The sequence below is a fragment of the Galleria mellonella genome, unplaced genomic scaffold (assembly GCF_026898425.1).
Source record: "Galleria mellonella isolate WM207_F2 unplaced genomic scaffold, CSIRO_AGI_GalMel_v1 utg213, whole genome shotgun sequence".
Taxonomy (NCBI): domain Eukaryota; kingdom Metazoa; phylum Arthropoda; class Insecta; order Lepidoptera; family Pyralidae; genus Galleria; species Galleria mellonella.
In genome coordinates, this window is record NW_026442039.1 from 6,136,567 (window position 1) to 6,151,949 (window position 15,383).

The window sequence follows — 15,383 nt, forward strand, 5'->3', positions numbered from 1 at the left end:
CGGCAAAACGGCAATTGTGGCAGACCATATACAAGCTACAGATATGAATATTTAGTCGACATTTTGGTTCAGAGCACCATAAAATTTTAGGCTCTCTTCTAAATTTAGACGATATGATACGACCCAGATGGTCACGGTGCCCGATTTTAGTATCTCTCGAATCTTTTTAACGCGGCCGCCAAAATGAGACCCGTGCTTCACCTTTGGTTTACTTTCAAGTGCGCGATATTTGTTTGAGTTGCGGGGGGTGTGTATGTCTTAATAAAACGGTAGGTCGCAGTTACAACCGATAGCCTGTTATAAAGCGCCCAGTACACGTAATATTTCATAGTTATGAGCGCGCGAGCAAAAGGAAGTATATTTTTAGTGTATGTGGCATCTGGACGAACGGAACCGTGTGTCTTTCACAGAATTGGCTCAATTAACATGTCTCTGAAGGTGTCGTTTCATAATTTGTAATTCCCATGTGACAAGCAATCGTAAATTCCTATAAAATCTCGATGTTTCTAATTGTGTGTCTATGTGGAGTTTGTTGATATTAAAGATGAGATATCGTCCTAATTAAGCCTGATGGGCTACGAACGGAAATGTGGAGATGATATAATAATATATTTTAAAAAAAATATTGGAAATGTTAAATTGTCTATTTATAAAGATAATATTTTAAAAAGAATAGGGCAGAATAGGGAAGAGGGAGAGCAAGGCATAGTTAAATCAGGCAGATCAATAGAGATACCACTGTCCCATTCGTGTTTCAACCGTGAAGCAAAGGAAGGAATTGTTAGTAATGAGGAGTTTAGTCCCCATTGCTATCAATATACCTTATCAGGTTAATATACCCTCCACGCGGTTTCCCCTGGAATTTATCGTGACCAATTTATCATTGAATTCGACACAATGGGATAACTGACCTACCTTTTCATCCTCACCTATCACCGCTCATTGATACTCCGCTAGCGTATACCGATAAAGCAGGCGAGGTAACTATGCCATTCTCACGCATAAAAACCGTGAAGCAGTTGTGTTTGCATGGCTGTGTTTCAGTTTGAAGGGTGGGATATGGCGTGAATTTATAGGGTACAGAGGAATAACACCTGAGTCCTCAGGAATGGCAACGAATGGAGGGTATCATGGGCGAAACAGTATACTCTGTTATGTCCATGATACTGCTCATGTCTATGGGCAACGGTTACCACTATCCATCAGGTGGGCCGTCAGCTTGTTTGCCATTCTAAGTTGTATAAAAAAAAAGATACCATTGGTGTAAAATATCCATTCTATAGATTGTAATAAGAATGATCAAAATTGCTACAGAATTATCGGAGATATTGTATGATATACACACAAATAATTTAAGATTGTGTTTCACTAAGAAAAATTCTTAAAATTCAATTGTGGTAAAACCGGTTATTTTGACTTAAAAATTAAATCACTAAACTGATTTTGATAAAGTTTTGAACGAGCGAATCTGTAAGTATATCATTTCAGATTGGAAAAAAAGAATTTTGCAATTCGGTTTATAATTGTCCGGAGTTACACAACGATATAGTATGCCTAACAAATATATTTAAAAAAAAATCCAACTGAATTTAGAAACTCTTTCTTTTCGAAGTCGGATGCAAATTAAAATCTTTTTGTGTAATTCTTCAATTTTGAAGTCTTAAAAGGATATCACTCACCACCATGGACACCACAATAGTCTCCCACGCAGTCAGCGTGCTGGACATGTTGACCAGAGCACGGAGTGTCTCCAGTGCAGGACCTTCGCCTACTCTGTCTACAGTCGGCTCCGCAGACGGACCACTCCGTCCAGGTGCCCCAGCGGCCAGGCAATGCTGTAAAGGATACATGATGTTAGTATTCTGGAAATTATGCTGATTAATTATAAAGTTAATGGAGTCAGCATCAACATCATTATTAACTTGTTGTGTCGGTTTGAAGGGTGGGATATGACGTGAACTTACTGGGTACAGAGGAATAACACCCGAGTCCTCAGGAATGGCAACGCATGGGGGGTATCATGGGCGAAACTGTTTACTCTGTTATGTCCACGGTACTGCTCATGTCTATAGGCGACGGTTACCACTTTACATCAGGTGGGCCGTCAGCTTGTTTGCCATTCTAAGTTGTATATATAAAAAAAAATTATATTAGTCGTTAACTGTCCATTGCTGAATGCAAGCATTCTCCATAAGGGGGAGTTTGCCAGTATTTGCAATGCTTGGAAGGCGGGTTGGCAACCGCAGTTAGGTTTTTGGTGAAATTTTAATGCGAAACAGTTAACTCTGGTATGTCCATGACACTGCTCATGTCTGTAGACGACGGTTACTATTTTCCATCAGGTGGGCCGTCAGCTTGTTTGCCATTCTAAGTTGTATAAAAAAAATTAGAACGCAGTCAGATCGGTCAACGACCTCCCTAATAGCATGGTTAGTTGGCAAGTATAAAAAGTGCACGTATTATTACTACTTCGCATAACTGAGTTAAAAAAGTCGCGGATTCGATTCTGATGGGTTCAATTTATGAACTTTTTATAGGTGTTTATAGTCAAAGAGCTGAAATGAAATTTTAGTAATATAGTTGTTTATCAGTTTGTGTGTCTGTCATACAACCGACTTCAAAACAAAGGAGTTCTCAATTCGATTGTATTTTATTTTTAACGTTTATTGCCTCATAGCTCCATCAGTTGTAAATATATTTAAAAGAAATTTATCTACACTCGCGAGCAACCAAATCGACTCAACCCTTGACGGTGCACATATGCATTGATTTTACTAAAACGACAAATGTCAATTATAATAATGATATGTCATTCGAAAGCTGAAGAATTATGCTGTCATTTAACATCAATACTCTAAAAAAAATTTAAGCGCTGATTTAATGACGCATTTTAATTGGGCGTCAGGGAAAATTTGTCTACAATAGAATAGAAGAGAAATAAAAGAAAGAAAAATAGTCGACAATAGAACTTCCTTTTTCAAAGTCGGTTAGAATTTAGCCAAACTGGATATATCTAGTACATACCAGATTGAACACTAAACAGAACGAATAAAACCATCCACGTATATTTCTCACAGTAAAACTAAGCATTAGCCACAGTTACTGCCCAAGACGCTAACAGTCGGCGAGTTTGAAGGTACCGTCCTATAAATTGAAATTAAAATACATCTGAGAGATGGCCGTAACTGCCCTTACATGCGAGACGGGCGTAAATCACAAGGGTTTTTTTTTTATTTCACAAAGAAATAATAGAGAGTCGGTGTTCATATGTAGTATGGAATGGGCCAAAGGAGAGACGTAAGCGATGTAAATTTTATTCATTCATACAACTTTACATAAATAATACACACTTTTACATTAATTATTGCTGAACTTCCAGTGAGGCGACGTTTCAAATAAGTATTTCCACAGATTTTATTTTTATATTTTTTTTTCTATTTAACTTACCGTCCAAAAATAAGCGTAATTTTATCTGGTATATAAATTGGGAATCTGTTATTGGCTAATGTATGGTGGAAATATAATATTTTTTAATTATTCTAGATATAAGTTGTTGATTCAAGATCTAATATTACAATAAAAAAAAAATATTGCATAGGAAGTGTAACTTTTTATTGTTTAATTTTTTTATTTACAGTATAACAATTTATTGTTGTTCAAATAAATAATTACTGTTTACTGTTTTCATATATTAATAAGATTAAATATCTTATTAATATTATGAATATGAAAATAACGTTTTTTGTGTGTTTATTCGTTTATTAACATTTGGCGTATTAACCATGCAACTAATAATTTTAAATTTTATTCTACATCTAGTATTTGATATGACATGTATTTCGATTAATTGATATATCTTTCAAATGCAGATAAATCACGGGCACAATTAATATATAATAATAAGATATTTGTAATAAAAAATATTTATTTTTATTAAAATTTATATTTATTTAATTTGTATATATAAATTAGCATAATTTTCTTTCAAATATTAATTAATTTCTAAAAAGTTTCAATAAATATGTATATCTATTTAGTTCAAAACTACATTGGTAAAAACACTAAAACTTTAAATGTCATTAACACGGAAGTGTAAATCAGTAAATTTGTCATATATTTGAAGTATCCGCTATATCTTATGCCTTGCACCCTACAACTCCTCTCTCCGACCACGTGTGGGTGTATACGCATATTAAACTACAAAAGTGTGTAACATTTCTTATTAATTAATGCGCGCACACATAAATCAGTCGAGGTTCGTTAGCAAGGAACAACGATGTAAAGGATTTTCATATGTATGGGTATATTTTACTAAAGGTGTACTCATAATATTACTGTTTATTTTCATTCAAAATTTTCTAATATTCGTCTATTTATTGTTAAAAGTTTAATAAATATATTACGGTTTAACTTCTGTGTATAATATTAGAGAGAGACTTTGTACAAAAGTCGTTTGCTTCGGCACCTCTGTCCCATTTGTGTTTCTACCGTGAAGCAGTTGTGTTTGCATGGCTGTGTTTCGGTTTGAAGGGTGGGATGTGGCAGTGAATTTACAGGGTACAGAGTAATAACACCTAAGTTCTCAGGAATGACAATGCATGGGGTATCCTGAGCGAAACAGTATACTCTGTTATGTTCATAGTACTGCTTATATAGACATTGGCGACGGTTACCACTTTCCATCAGCTGGACCGTCAGCTTGTTAGTCATTCTAATTAGTATAAAAAAATAATGTAATTTAGTCGAGAAAACTCGACTAGTTTCGAGAGTATCCGGGACCCTTAATTAAAGTTGTTACATTAAAATACTGATTTAGTATTGTAATATTTTTACTCCCTTTTTTCTTTTTCTTACTTTTTTTTATATGCTTCATATTTTTAGACACATTACTGTATATGTAGATATAATGTATATGTATGTTAAAAATTATCCATATAGATTAAAAATGTTTATTTTAAAAGAACCAAATTTTTTACTTCAAAATATTTTTTTATCGACTTAATTGATAAACTAATGCATTTTTTTAACTAAAAAACAAAAGCTATGTGAATGTATCTTTACTTCAAAACAACTTAATGGAGGATAAGAAATAAATTACATGTAATTGCAAGCTACTGTCACGTGACTGTGACAAACAGATTTTTTTGGAATACATCGTTCGAGAACGTGAACGTACGTAGACATTTTTAAATTATTGTGAAACCAAAACGAAAGTAAAAATATTTATGTACTGTAAAAAGTGTCATTAAAATCGTCTTAATAGCCAAGATATCGCACTATAATTATAATAGAAAGTACAAATAAATCGATAATTTTTTTTATTACTTGTTTCCCATGGATTTGCTCGAGTAAATCCAATTAATATTATAAATATGAAAATTTGTTACATTTGATGGATGGATGTCAATCCTTCATATAAAAATTACTAAATGAATTTGAGTAAAATTTAGTAAACGGGCAGATCAAATCCTAACTCTGCACTTAGGATACGTTATGTAGTTATCGATTCATGCAAATCGAGCCGCAGGATCGAGCTAGTCAATACGTAAACTATGCTATGTATTAAGTCAGGATTATATATATATGATATTGTCACGATTGATCAATCGTCTTTATGTATCCATGTCTTTATGGATATGTATGTATGTTGTATTTCCATATGTATGTTATGTATGTTTAGTGTGTACAATAAAGTACGCATAAATAAATAATTTTTCCGTTTGATTCTGGCATAGAATGGACCATTTTCCACTTCCGTGGGTGTCGTAAGAGGCGATTAAAGAAACTTAATTGTACAGGCAGCAGGATCCTTTTGAAATATCATCAAAGCCTAAATGCGGTTGTCAATTTGCCTGCTAAACGTGGCAACTACTGGCAATACCCTGTTTTTGAAGGAATCAGTTCAGCAGTGGTTAGTGGACGGCTGATATGAATGAAATATGAAAAATTAATAAATACTAATACTATTGTTTTTACCAATTATTTTAAAACAAGATTACAACGTAAGTTAATTAGAGCTTCAAATATAATTAAATTATGCCACTTCTTTGTAAGCGTGATGTTATATTTTACCTTGTTATAAAAGTTCTCCAGTTGTTTTAGGAAGGAAAATCTGCTTAGGACGTCTGTGGGTGGAATTTATAGTCACCTTTACCTCCGCGGTGGAGACAGCCAGGTCATAAGGTCAAGTGACAGGAATAATAAAGATTCATATACCACATTAGTGGTTGAAAGCCTATTTCCGTATTCTTCCGGCATTTGAATAAGTAATAGTAAGTAATGGCAACGCATTGGGGGTTACATGAGCGAATCAGTATACTCTGTTATGTCCATGGTACTGCTCATGTCTATAGGTGACGCTTACCACTTTCCATCGGGTGGGCCGTCAGCATATCTCTTTCAAGAATCCCATGGTGTAGTCTCTTGGGTAAACCTCTTGAAAATAGAGCTATTTGAGAATTTTTTGAGAATCTGCTTAGTTTTTTTTTATACAACTTAGAATGGCAAACAAGCTGACGGCCCACCTGATGGAAAGTGGTAACCGTCGCCTATAGACATGAACAGTACCATGGACGTAACATAGTATACTGTTTCGCTCATGACACCCCCCATGCGTTGCCATTCCTGAGGACTCAGGTGTTATTCCTCTATACCCTGTAAATTCACGCCATATCCCATCCTTCAAATCAAAACACAGCCATGCAAACACAACTGCTTCACGGTAGAAACACGAATAGGACAGAGGTACCTAAGCAATCGACTTTTGTACAAAGTCTCCCTCTGGTAATTAGTAGTCTGGTAATTGGTAGTTTAACATTGTTTTACCAAATTTTTTTAATTTTAAAAATAAATATTTTAATATATTAAACATTTTAAAATGTTCTAGTCATTTTGTTTATTTCAATGTAAAAGTAGAAAAATAATGGTGCTGGCTGAACTAACTAAAAGTTCACCGCAAGCAGCCGACATATGTTTCTAATTAGCCCAACAATCCCAGTTTAAGCTTAAAACAACCTCTTGATTGCATTTTATTGTCTACCCGGTTGGTCTAGTTTATTATTGTGGACGATACACACAGATGCCAAGTTCATCGTACTTATTATAAAAAGGAATTATATGATTGCTTGTTTGTAATGGAAAAACTCGAAAATTATTCAATCGAATTTAATATTGCTTTTAGCTGTTGAAAGCTACATGATATATAGACTTTATATTATTTTCAAAAATTATATCTTCCCAGTTGGAAATAAATCTTTTTTTTTTTATGCAACTTAGAATGGCAAACAAGCTGACGGCCCACCTGATGGAAAGTGGTAACCGTCGCCTACAGAAATGACCAGTACCATGGACATAACAGAGTATACCGTTTCGCCCATGATACCACTCATGCGTTGCACCTGAGGACTCAGATGTTATTCCTCTGTACCCTGTAAATTCACTGCCATATGCCACCCTTCAAATTGAAACACAGCCATGCAAGCACAACTGCTTTACGATAGAAACACGAATGGGACAGAGGCGCTAAAGCAAACTACTTTTGTACAAAGTCTCCCTCTGGTAAAATGTACAAACTATTATGTATAATAGTGCAAAATTATATATATATATTAATATAATTATAATAAATTATTAAAACTAGCTAACTCGACAAATGTCGATATGTCCAAACCTATTGGACTGCGGTGGCCCATCTATAAAGGAACAATTTGTACGGAGACAAGAAAAATTGGGTATTTACACTTTCATTTGAAAACAGGTCTTACCATTCTCGAGTTTTACGCTTAGCAACACATTTTGTGATATATTTTGATATATATAAAAATAGATAAATAAATGTAATTAAACGCCATTATGTGCGGTTATTCTTATTGAATCATTAAGACCATAGTTTTACGGTTGCTTTTATTTCAGCACTGAATTCTGAATGGAAATTGTGTCTTCATTGGAAAATTGTTAGCGATTAATGGCTAAGATCGATCCTTAGCAGAGCATGAGGGAATACTACTACGTTATACACTGTTATACTAATACATTTATACATTTTATAAATTTTTTTTTAATTCATAATGTATGTAACTTTTTGTTGTTGTCAATAAATGTTTTCTTTCTTTCTTTATTTAAATTGCCAAAGTAGGGAATACTCAGCATAGTAATCTACAAACTTAACCGTAGTGCTAAATTTTGTGCAACTTACATAGTGGAATGAAAATGTCTTTTACAATCTAAAGTTTCAAGTATATGTTATTCATTTATTTATACTTTATTATACACAAAGATTACATTGTTTTATATTACTTTGAATAAAGATGTACAACAGGCGAGCTTAACTCTGTTAGAGTTCTCTTCCTGTAAACCCTGACTAGCATTAATTAAATTGAATTAAAAATGTTTTCACAAGTTTATTTAAGTACTCACAAAAGAAACTGTTTCTACAAAAACAAATCCGTAAACATTACACTTATTTAGCATTATACAATTCTAATATATTAACATAACAAAGAGCATGTTACTGTCAAACCTTCACAGTCATTTTTATGTAAATTTTGTATTAGTCATGCACTGATGACTCTGTATAGAACATCAGATAAAATTACTTCAAATAATTCTACTAGGAACACATTACGAAAATATCTAATAAATTTAATCTCACTCAGTAACTAACAATTAAAAATTAATTGTTAATGTTTACTTAGTAAGTTGTTTATTTTAATATATATATATATATATATATATATATATATATATATATATATATATATATATATATATATATATATATATATATATATATATAAAAGTTAGTTTATATAAATTTTTTTTACAGAACAGGATTCAATTTGGATGGTGAATGTTATGGAAAAAGTGGATGAAAATGTGGACTAGTATTCATACCAGTAACATCCACTTAGAATATGCATGTGTGTCTGTATGTATATGTATGTGTATATATATGCATATCTATGTATATGTATATATAAAGATATAAGTTTAGTATATAGAAGTTTATAATTGTTTAAAAAGCTGTATGTACAAGAGCGCAAAGCTGCACACAAACTGCAATGCAGTCTCGCGGCACTAAGAATATATACTGTCTATGTAACTGTTTACTTGAAATAAATAAATAAATAAAATAGATGAGATTCAGTGACGTAAGCATTATGCTCATCTGGGAGAAGATTTTCGGATGTATACAATGAAACGCCAAACAAAATTTTATCAAGTGTTTATTAAATTTGCTTTATGTAATTATTTACAAATATCGTTTGATCCTGACATAGAATAAACCACACTTTTCTTACCTGTAAATGTTGTAAGAGGCGAATAAGAGAAATTAAATAGGGGAGGGATGAGCGTTCAGTGTTCCTTTTAAAACATTACCGAAGTCTAACTGGCGTTGCCAACCAGCCTGCCAAGCGTGGAAACTACTGGCAAAACCCCCCTTATGGGGAAGGCTTCTGTTCAGCAGTGGACAATTAATGATTGATATAATAATAAAAAATAATATGTCTTTTCGTATCTTTCGAATTTGTCCACGATCATACTTTTTTTTTTTTTGATGGGTGAAAATGGTATGGTAACCCCGCCTGCTCTAACGGGATACGCTGGCGGAGCACCAGTGAAGGGTGATAGATGAGAATGAAAACAGGCCAGTTAGCCCATCATGATGAATTCATCAGGAATTAACCATGATAGTTTCCAGGGGGAACCGTGAGGAAGTCGATCTGGTTGGATATATTGTTAGCAATGGGATTCTCAGTCTCCATTACTAACAATCCCTTCCCCCCCCCCCCGATTACACTTTTAGGGTATTATATATCTATATATATAAGCAAGCATTCAGTTCCATCGAACCGTCACTAACCAGTGTCTACGCGACGCAAATTTCCACACTGCTGCAATGTTTTCAAAAGACGCAAACTTCGGTTGAACTTTGAAAGTTCGCTCAACATATTTCCCTAACATCTGCGCGCCATCAGAACGACACTAAAGTTAGTTGTCCAACACTTGCTTGTTATTACTGTCGCCATGAAACACTTAACCCTTTGATGTGAACGCAGTACTCGCTTTATGTCCATACAGAATTAAACAGCGGCATTTTAATAGTTCTTATGGAAACGCATTCGAATAGTTACGTTTTAGGGCACGTGTCCTTTATTGTATTATTAATTTCAATTCTTTATGGCCGTGTGTGACAACGCTATGGTTTGATAGCGGTTCTCTTGTTTTATTACATATATTTCTATGAAGCTGTCCCTGTAATAATTGTGACGGGAATTTTAATGTACTGTCCTGTCTATTATTAAATAAATCTATAGATAGATGATAAAACTGAGTAAGTATAAAGGTACTGATAATAAATTATTTGGTTTGCATTTTTATTATTATTATTATTTCAACCGTTAACTATCTATTGCTGAACATAAGATTTCCCCATAAGGGGAGTTTTACCAGTAGTTGCCACGTTTGGCAGGCGGATTGGCAACTGCAGTTAGTCTTTCTGAAACATTTTAAGAGGGACGCTGCTGCCCATCCCTTAATCATAAGCTCCTTTAGTCGCCTCTTACGACACCAACGAGAAAGGTAGGGATAGTCCATTCTATACCGGGATCGACAAGATGAACGGTTTGCCATTTATGTACTCTATTTCTTCTTACTTATAGAGCTGAGTAACACGCAGCAATATCTATATACTTGTTTATTTACTTTAAATATTACTGTAGATAGATAAATGTATTGCACCAAATTTTTTTATGATATCACTAAGCCATATTTATTTGCCAAGAATATGTAGATAGATAGATACTCTTTATTGTTTTCCCCAAAAGATTACAGTAGCAGACTTATTATAAATAGACATAAACGATTTGTCATAAAAACTAGAGAAATATACTAGTGTTCTTCAGAAGATCTTAGATTAAAAGAATTGGCGGAATATAGGAAGTCAAACTGCTCCTTCAGGAGTGACCTGACTTTCCCTCGCGAGAGGAAGAGGAGTTAAAAAGGATATTGTGGAGTAGTAAAATAATGTGAGTATTCCAGCGAAAACGAATAGAGAAATGATAGATAGACCTTTAAATTTATATATACGGTTTGTATATAAAAGTTAAACATACATACATATCTATCACCCTTCCATTAGGGTAGGCAGAAACAATAGAACGCCAAATGCTTCGATTCAAACACTTCGGTTACGGGTACTTTTAATTTGGCCCTTCTTCAGCACGTCGCCTATTTGGTCCACATATGTCTTCTACTAACATCTCCATTCATTCTTGCTCGATAAATCACTTTCGTTATTCTTCTTTCATCCATCCTCTCCAAATGACCAAACCAACGCAACATTCCTTTTTCGATTTTGTCACTACATCGTCTTTCAGTCCACACTGTGTCTAGTAAGAAACAGCGTGATAAATATTAAACTTACCGATTAATTGTTGTGTGTTATCCAAATATCCTTCTTCATGGAAAGCCAAGGAAAATATAATTGCTTAATTAATATTTTCATTATAACAAGATAGATAGATAAACTTTTTATTTGAGCTATTTATGACACACGTAAATTTACAAATGAGTTTATATTAAGATGTATTAAGGGAGTATGTTTTAAATCATTAATGCTAATAAATAATTGTTATTTATTAACTATTTAAAAACAATATTTTTTTTAGATTCACGAAAAATACAATAAAAGAAAAAATAATTACGCCAATTATTATTGTTAGAAGAATTTGAAATTGTTCCATAGATTTTCCATAGATTAATCTTTAATTTAAAACAGAGGTTGGAAGGCATTGAGGGAGGCATATATCCACAAATAGAACGAAATAGTCCAGGTGGAGGCCCAGAGGCCGGTATTTTTTTAATGGATAAAAATGGAATGGTAACTCGTCTACGCTATCGGTATATCAGTGAAGGATGATAGCTGAAAATAAAAACAGATTAGCTAGCTTGTCATGACGAATTAAAAAAAAAACAACGGTTTTAGCAGGAAACGCGTGGAAGTCGACCTGATAGGATACATTACCAGCAATGGGATTTTAAGACCCCATTAGAAACAATATCTTTCTCCTTAGAAGCCCGTTTGAGTTATATCAGCCTTTAAAGTCTGTAAGCTGAAGTGGTAAACTGGTTACTCCTGTCGAGTAAGGGACAATAGATGGGGATGAAAACTGCTGAAATTAAGTTTGCCTATAGAAAAGCGCTTCATGGACCAACCATCCTCTAAATGGACTGACGATCTCCACAAAACAGCGGGGAAAAAATGGATGCAGAAGCAGAAGATCGCATTGAGAGCAGCCTATATCCAGAAATGGTTCAGAATAAGCTGATAATGTTTGATGGGCTTACCGCTCTGACAAGCAACACAGTTGGACGTCCGCTGGACTGACTGTCCCTGGCACTGCGCGCCGCCGTTCAGCGGGTAGGGTTCAGTGCAAGTGCGCGTGCGCCGCTGGCCCTCAGTCACGCGGCCGTTGCAGCGGCACTGGCTCCATGGACTCCACGGACTCCAGCCACCATTCACTGTAATAGAAAAGCTACTTAATTAATATGTCCTTGTGGCATTATTTCGTGTGATACTAAGTAAATGGTATCATAATTATTTCAGTTGTGAATTCTTCATTGCCGAATTCAGGTTTTTAAGATTATTATAAGGAATGGTCCTGTGGCCACCTGCACGCAATCTGTTTGGTGTCGTCTCTTTATCTAATAAAAGGGGTGAGGGAGGGGATCCTACATAGTGTTTAATGCAGTCGCTACTTCAGAATTTTTGATATACTATCTATATACTATGTCTATGTTTATACTCATACTATTATTATAAACTAGTTGTGTCCCGGAGCTCTACCTGTGTGAATTAGTACATAAAGTATTCTATGTTTAGTACATAGGATAGTAAGTAGTTTAGTAAGGATATAACATACTCGTGTACCAGATTTAATTTAAATTAATAAAATTTAATAACTGGCATTGCAAGGAGTCAGTGGATGCAGATGATTCAAGTCCGTTCCTTATGGCAGTCTATAGGGGGAGGTCTATATCTAGCAATGGACGGGTAGTCGCTGTAAAGGTGATAATGATTATGAACTGACATCTTTCTATCCATTCATCCATCTATCCATGCATCCGTTCATCCATTATTAGAAACTTTCGCATTTATTATATTAACAGGATGTGAAAGCATGTCATGTAATTTGGCATACACGTACCATATGGGACGGAGAAAGATATGCTCAATCAATTAATGTATCTTGATGGATTGTTAGTAATGCAGATAACCTGTTCCATTGCTAACAATATATCAGGACCTTATCTTTCACGTGGTCCTTCTGGAAACCATCGTGCTGTATTACAGATGTACTCATTATGATGAGTCCCAAGGACGAAGTCGCGGCTAAAAACTAGTATGAATATAATTTTATTCTTTCGCAGCACCAATTGTAGTTTGTATGTCATATTATTTTAATTATAAAGTCTAATGAATCGACGCCCCACTATCAGGTGCAACGGAACATAGTTATTACATAAAAAATTAAACCAGGAACGATTCGAACACGCAAATGTTTCTGGGAATCGAGTATTATTTATCATTTACCGATAGAAATTTCGATTTTTTTTTTCTTTTATGTGTATTTGATTTTATATTTCCTAGTTTTTTGTTCGCTATTTTTGAATTTTGGACAAAGGAAAACCAATGAACCACTTCAAGATAGCGCATCAAAACATGATGATATTAGTCTTTAATTGTCCTCTACTGAACATAAGCTCCCCATAATATAAGGTTATTGAAGAGTTTTGCCAGTAATTGCCACGATTGGCAGGCGGGTAAGCAACCGCAATTAGGCTTTGGTGATGTTTTAAGTGCTGCTGCCCATCCCTTGAAAATTAGGTCTCTTTAGTCGCCTCTTATGAGACCCATAGGAAAGGAAGAGGTAGCCTATTCTATGCCGGGACCACCGTCGCAAAATATTTATACTTGATTAAAATCTATTAACATTTCAGTGGACTCTGCATATAGACATAGAAGGAATTAATTCTAGCAGTTTAAATACTGCACAATAATAGAGATAAAAATAATTTTTCATTTAAAAAGAAAACTGTTTTTATTACTTCATAATTTTTCTACGTACACTTTCTTATACAAAAATGAAAGTCTAATTGAGTACCTCCTTTACGATTATAACACTAACCTTCTTTATTTAGCAGTCGGATAAGAATAAATAGTACAAACTGCATGTGTATAATACATTAGAATCAAACTGTGTGAATTAGGACGATCGTATTTAGAAATCTACAGGCAGACCTGCGTGCTGCAGTCAGTATAGGTTATATCTTTACCCGGATCGCCTGCTTGTTAGGAATGCACGCAAAGTCGCGTGCAATACCTAGCATCTACAGTGTACCAGTACACACTAATAGGCTAGCCAGAATTTCGCTTTTCTATAATTTACCTCATTTACCATGTGGATATAGCGTGCGTAATAGAATGAATTCCGAGAAATAAGGTAGGTATTGTGTTTTAGGTATATAACAGTGCGAAGGTGTCTAATGATCTAGCTTTCATAAGTTTAAAACTATTTTTAAAATTTTATTAAAGTTGAATTAAAAAACACTTATTGAACAAAACCTATTACACACTAAACGATTAATTAAGTGACAAACGTGCATGGTGTTAGTCGATCATGCACGGATTTTTAACGACCATGTAATTTTAGACATAGTACATTTAAATAAATACGCATAATGTTAACAGAGATTGAAAAGAATAACTGTTAAGATTCTTGTGGGCTCTTCTCAACAGGTAACAACTTTCCGAATTTTGGACTAGATTAAAAAAAATAATGACGATTTAAAAGTGCTTGTAAACAAATATATTTGAATAAAGATGATTCGAAAGAAAGATTATATCGGTGTATGAATGAGAAGAAACATATTATGTCGGTTTTGGTTTTTGCAAATATTTTTATAAGTTACAAGAGATAGAACCTGGAATCTGTTTATTTATCTTTGCAATTTAAAAATGGAAGAGTGCAGATAGAGCCTGTGGATTAGTCCAGTCCATCGTCATCAAATAAACAGAGTTCTGTTTGAGGAAGACGTCACCAGAATCGTCATGTATACATAACAGTAAACGAAGGAAGAGCCTCTCAGTTCTCGCAACCAATTCGTAAGTCTTGGCATGAAGATCAATACATTTATATCATGCAATTTTATAACGGATTTAAATAAGTATTGAAAACTTACAGGTAGGTACTTTAATCGCCTGTATTACAGCTGTTGTTCCCTTAAATGGTGTCTAATGACGGGGCATTACATCAACATGGTGAAGGCATAAAGAAAGGAAATATGTACTTTGATAATGGAAAAATTAAATGGGTTCGACC

The 15,383-nt window shown here is 34.2% G+C and overlaps 1 protein-coding gene across 3 annotated transcripts in view; it reads right to left on the bottom strand.

Annotated features, from left to right (window-relative positions):
• Positions 1–15,383, bottom strand: part of LOC113511618 (netrin receptor UNC5C-like) — a 136,741-nt gene that overhangs the window by 14,349 nt on the left and 107,009 nt on the right. For 2 of the 3 annotated variants that reach the window (XM_052894511.1, XM_031913450.2), the window contains 3 exons: positions 12,349–12,522; positions 11,426–11,458; positions 1,680–1,835 (listed from right to left, as the gene is read on the bottom strand). In XM_052894511.1, coding sequence (XP_052750471.1) covers positions 1,680–1,835; positions 11,426–11,458; positions 12,349–12,522 — 363 coding nt within the window. The remainder of the gene's footprint in view (positions 1–1,679; positions 1,836–11,425; positions 11,459–12,348; positions 12,523–15,383) is intronic. The other variant, XM_026895285.3, reaches the window with a different exon arrangement.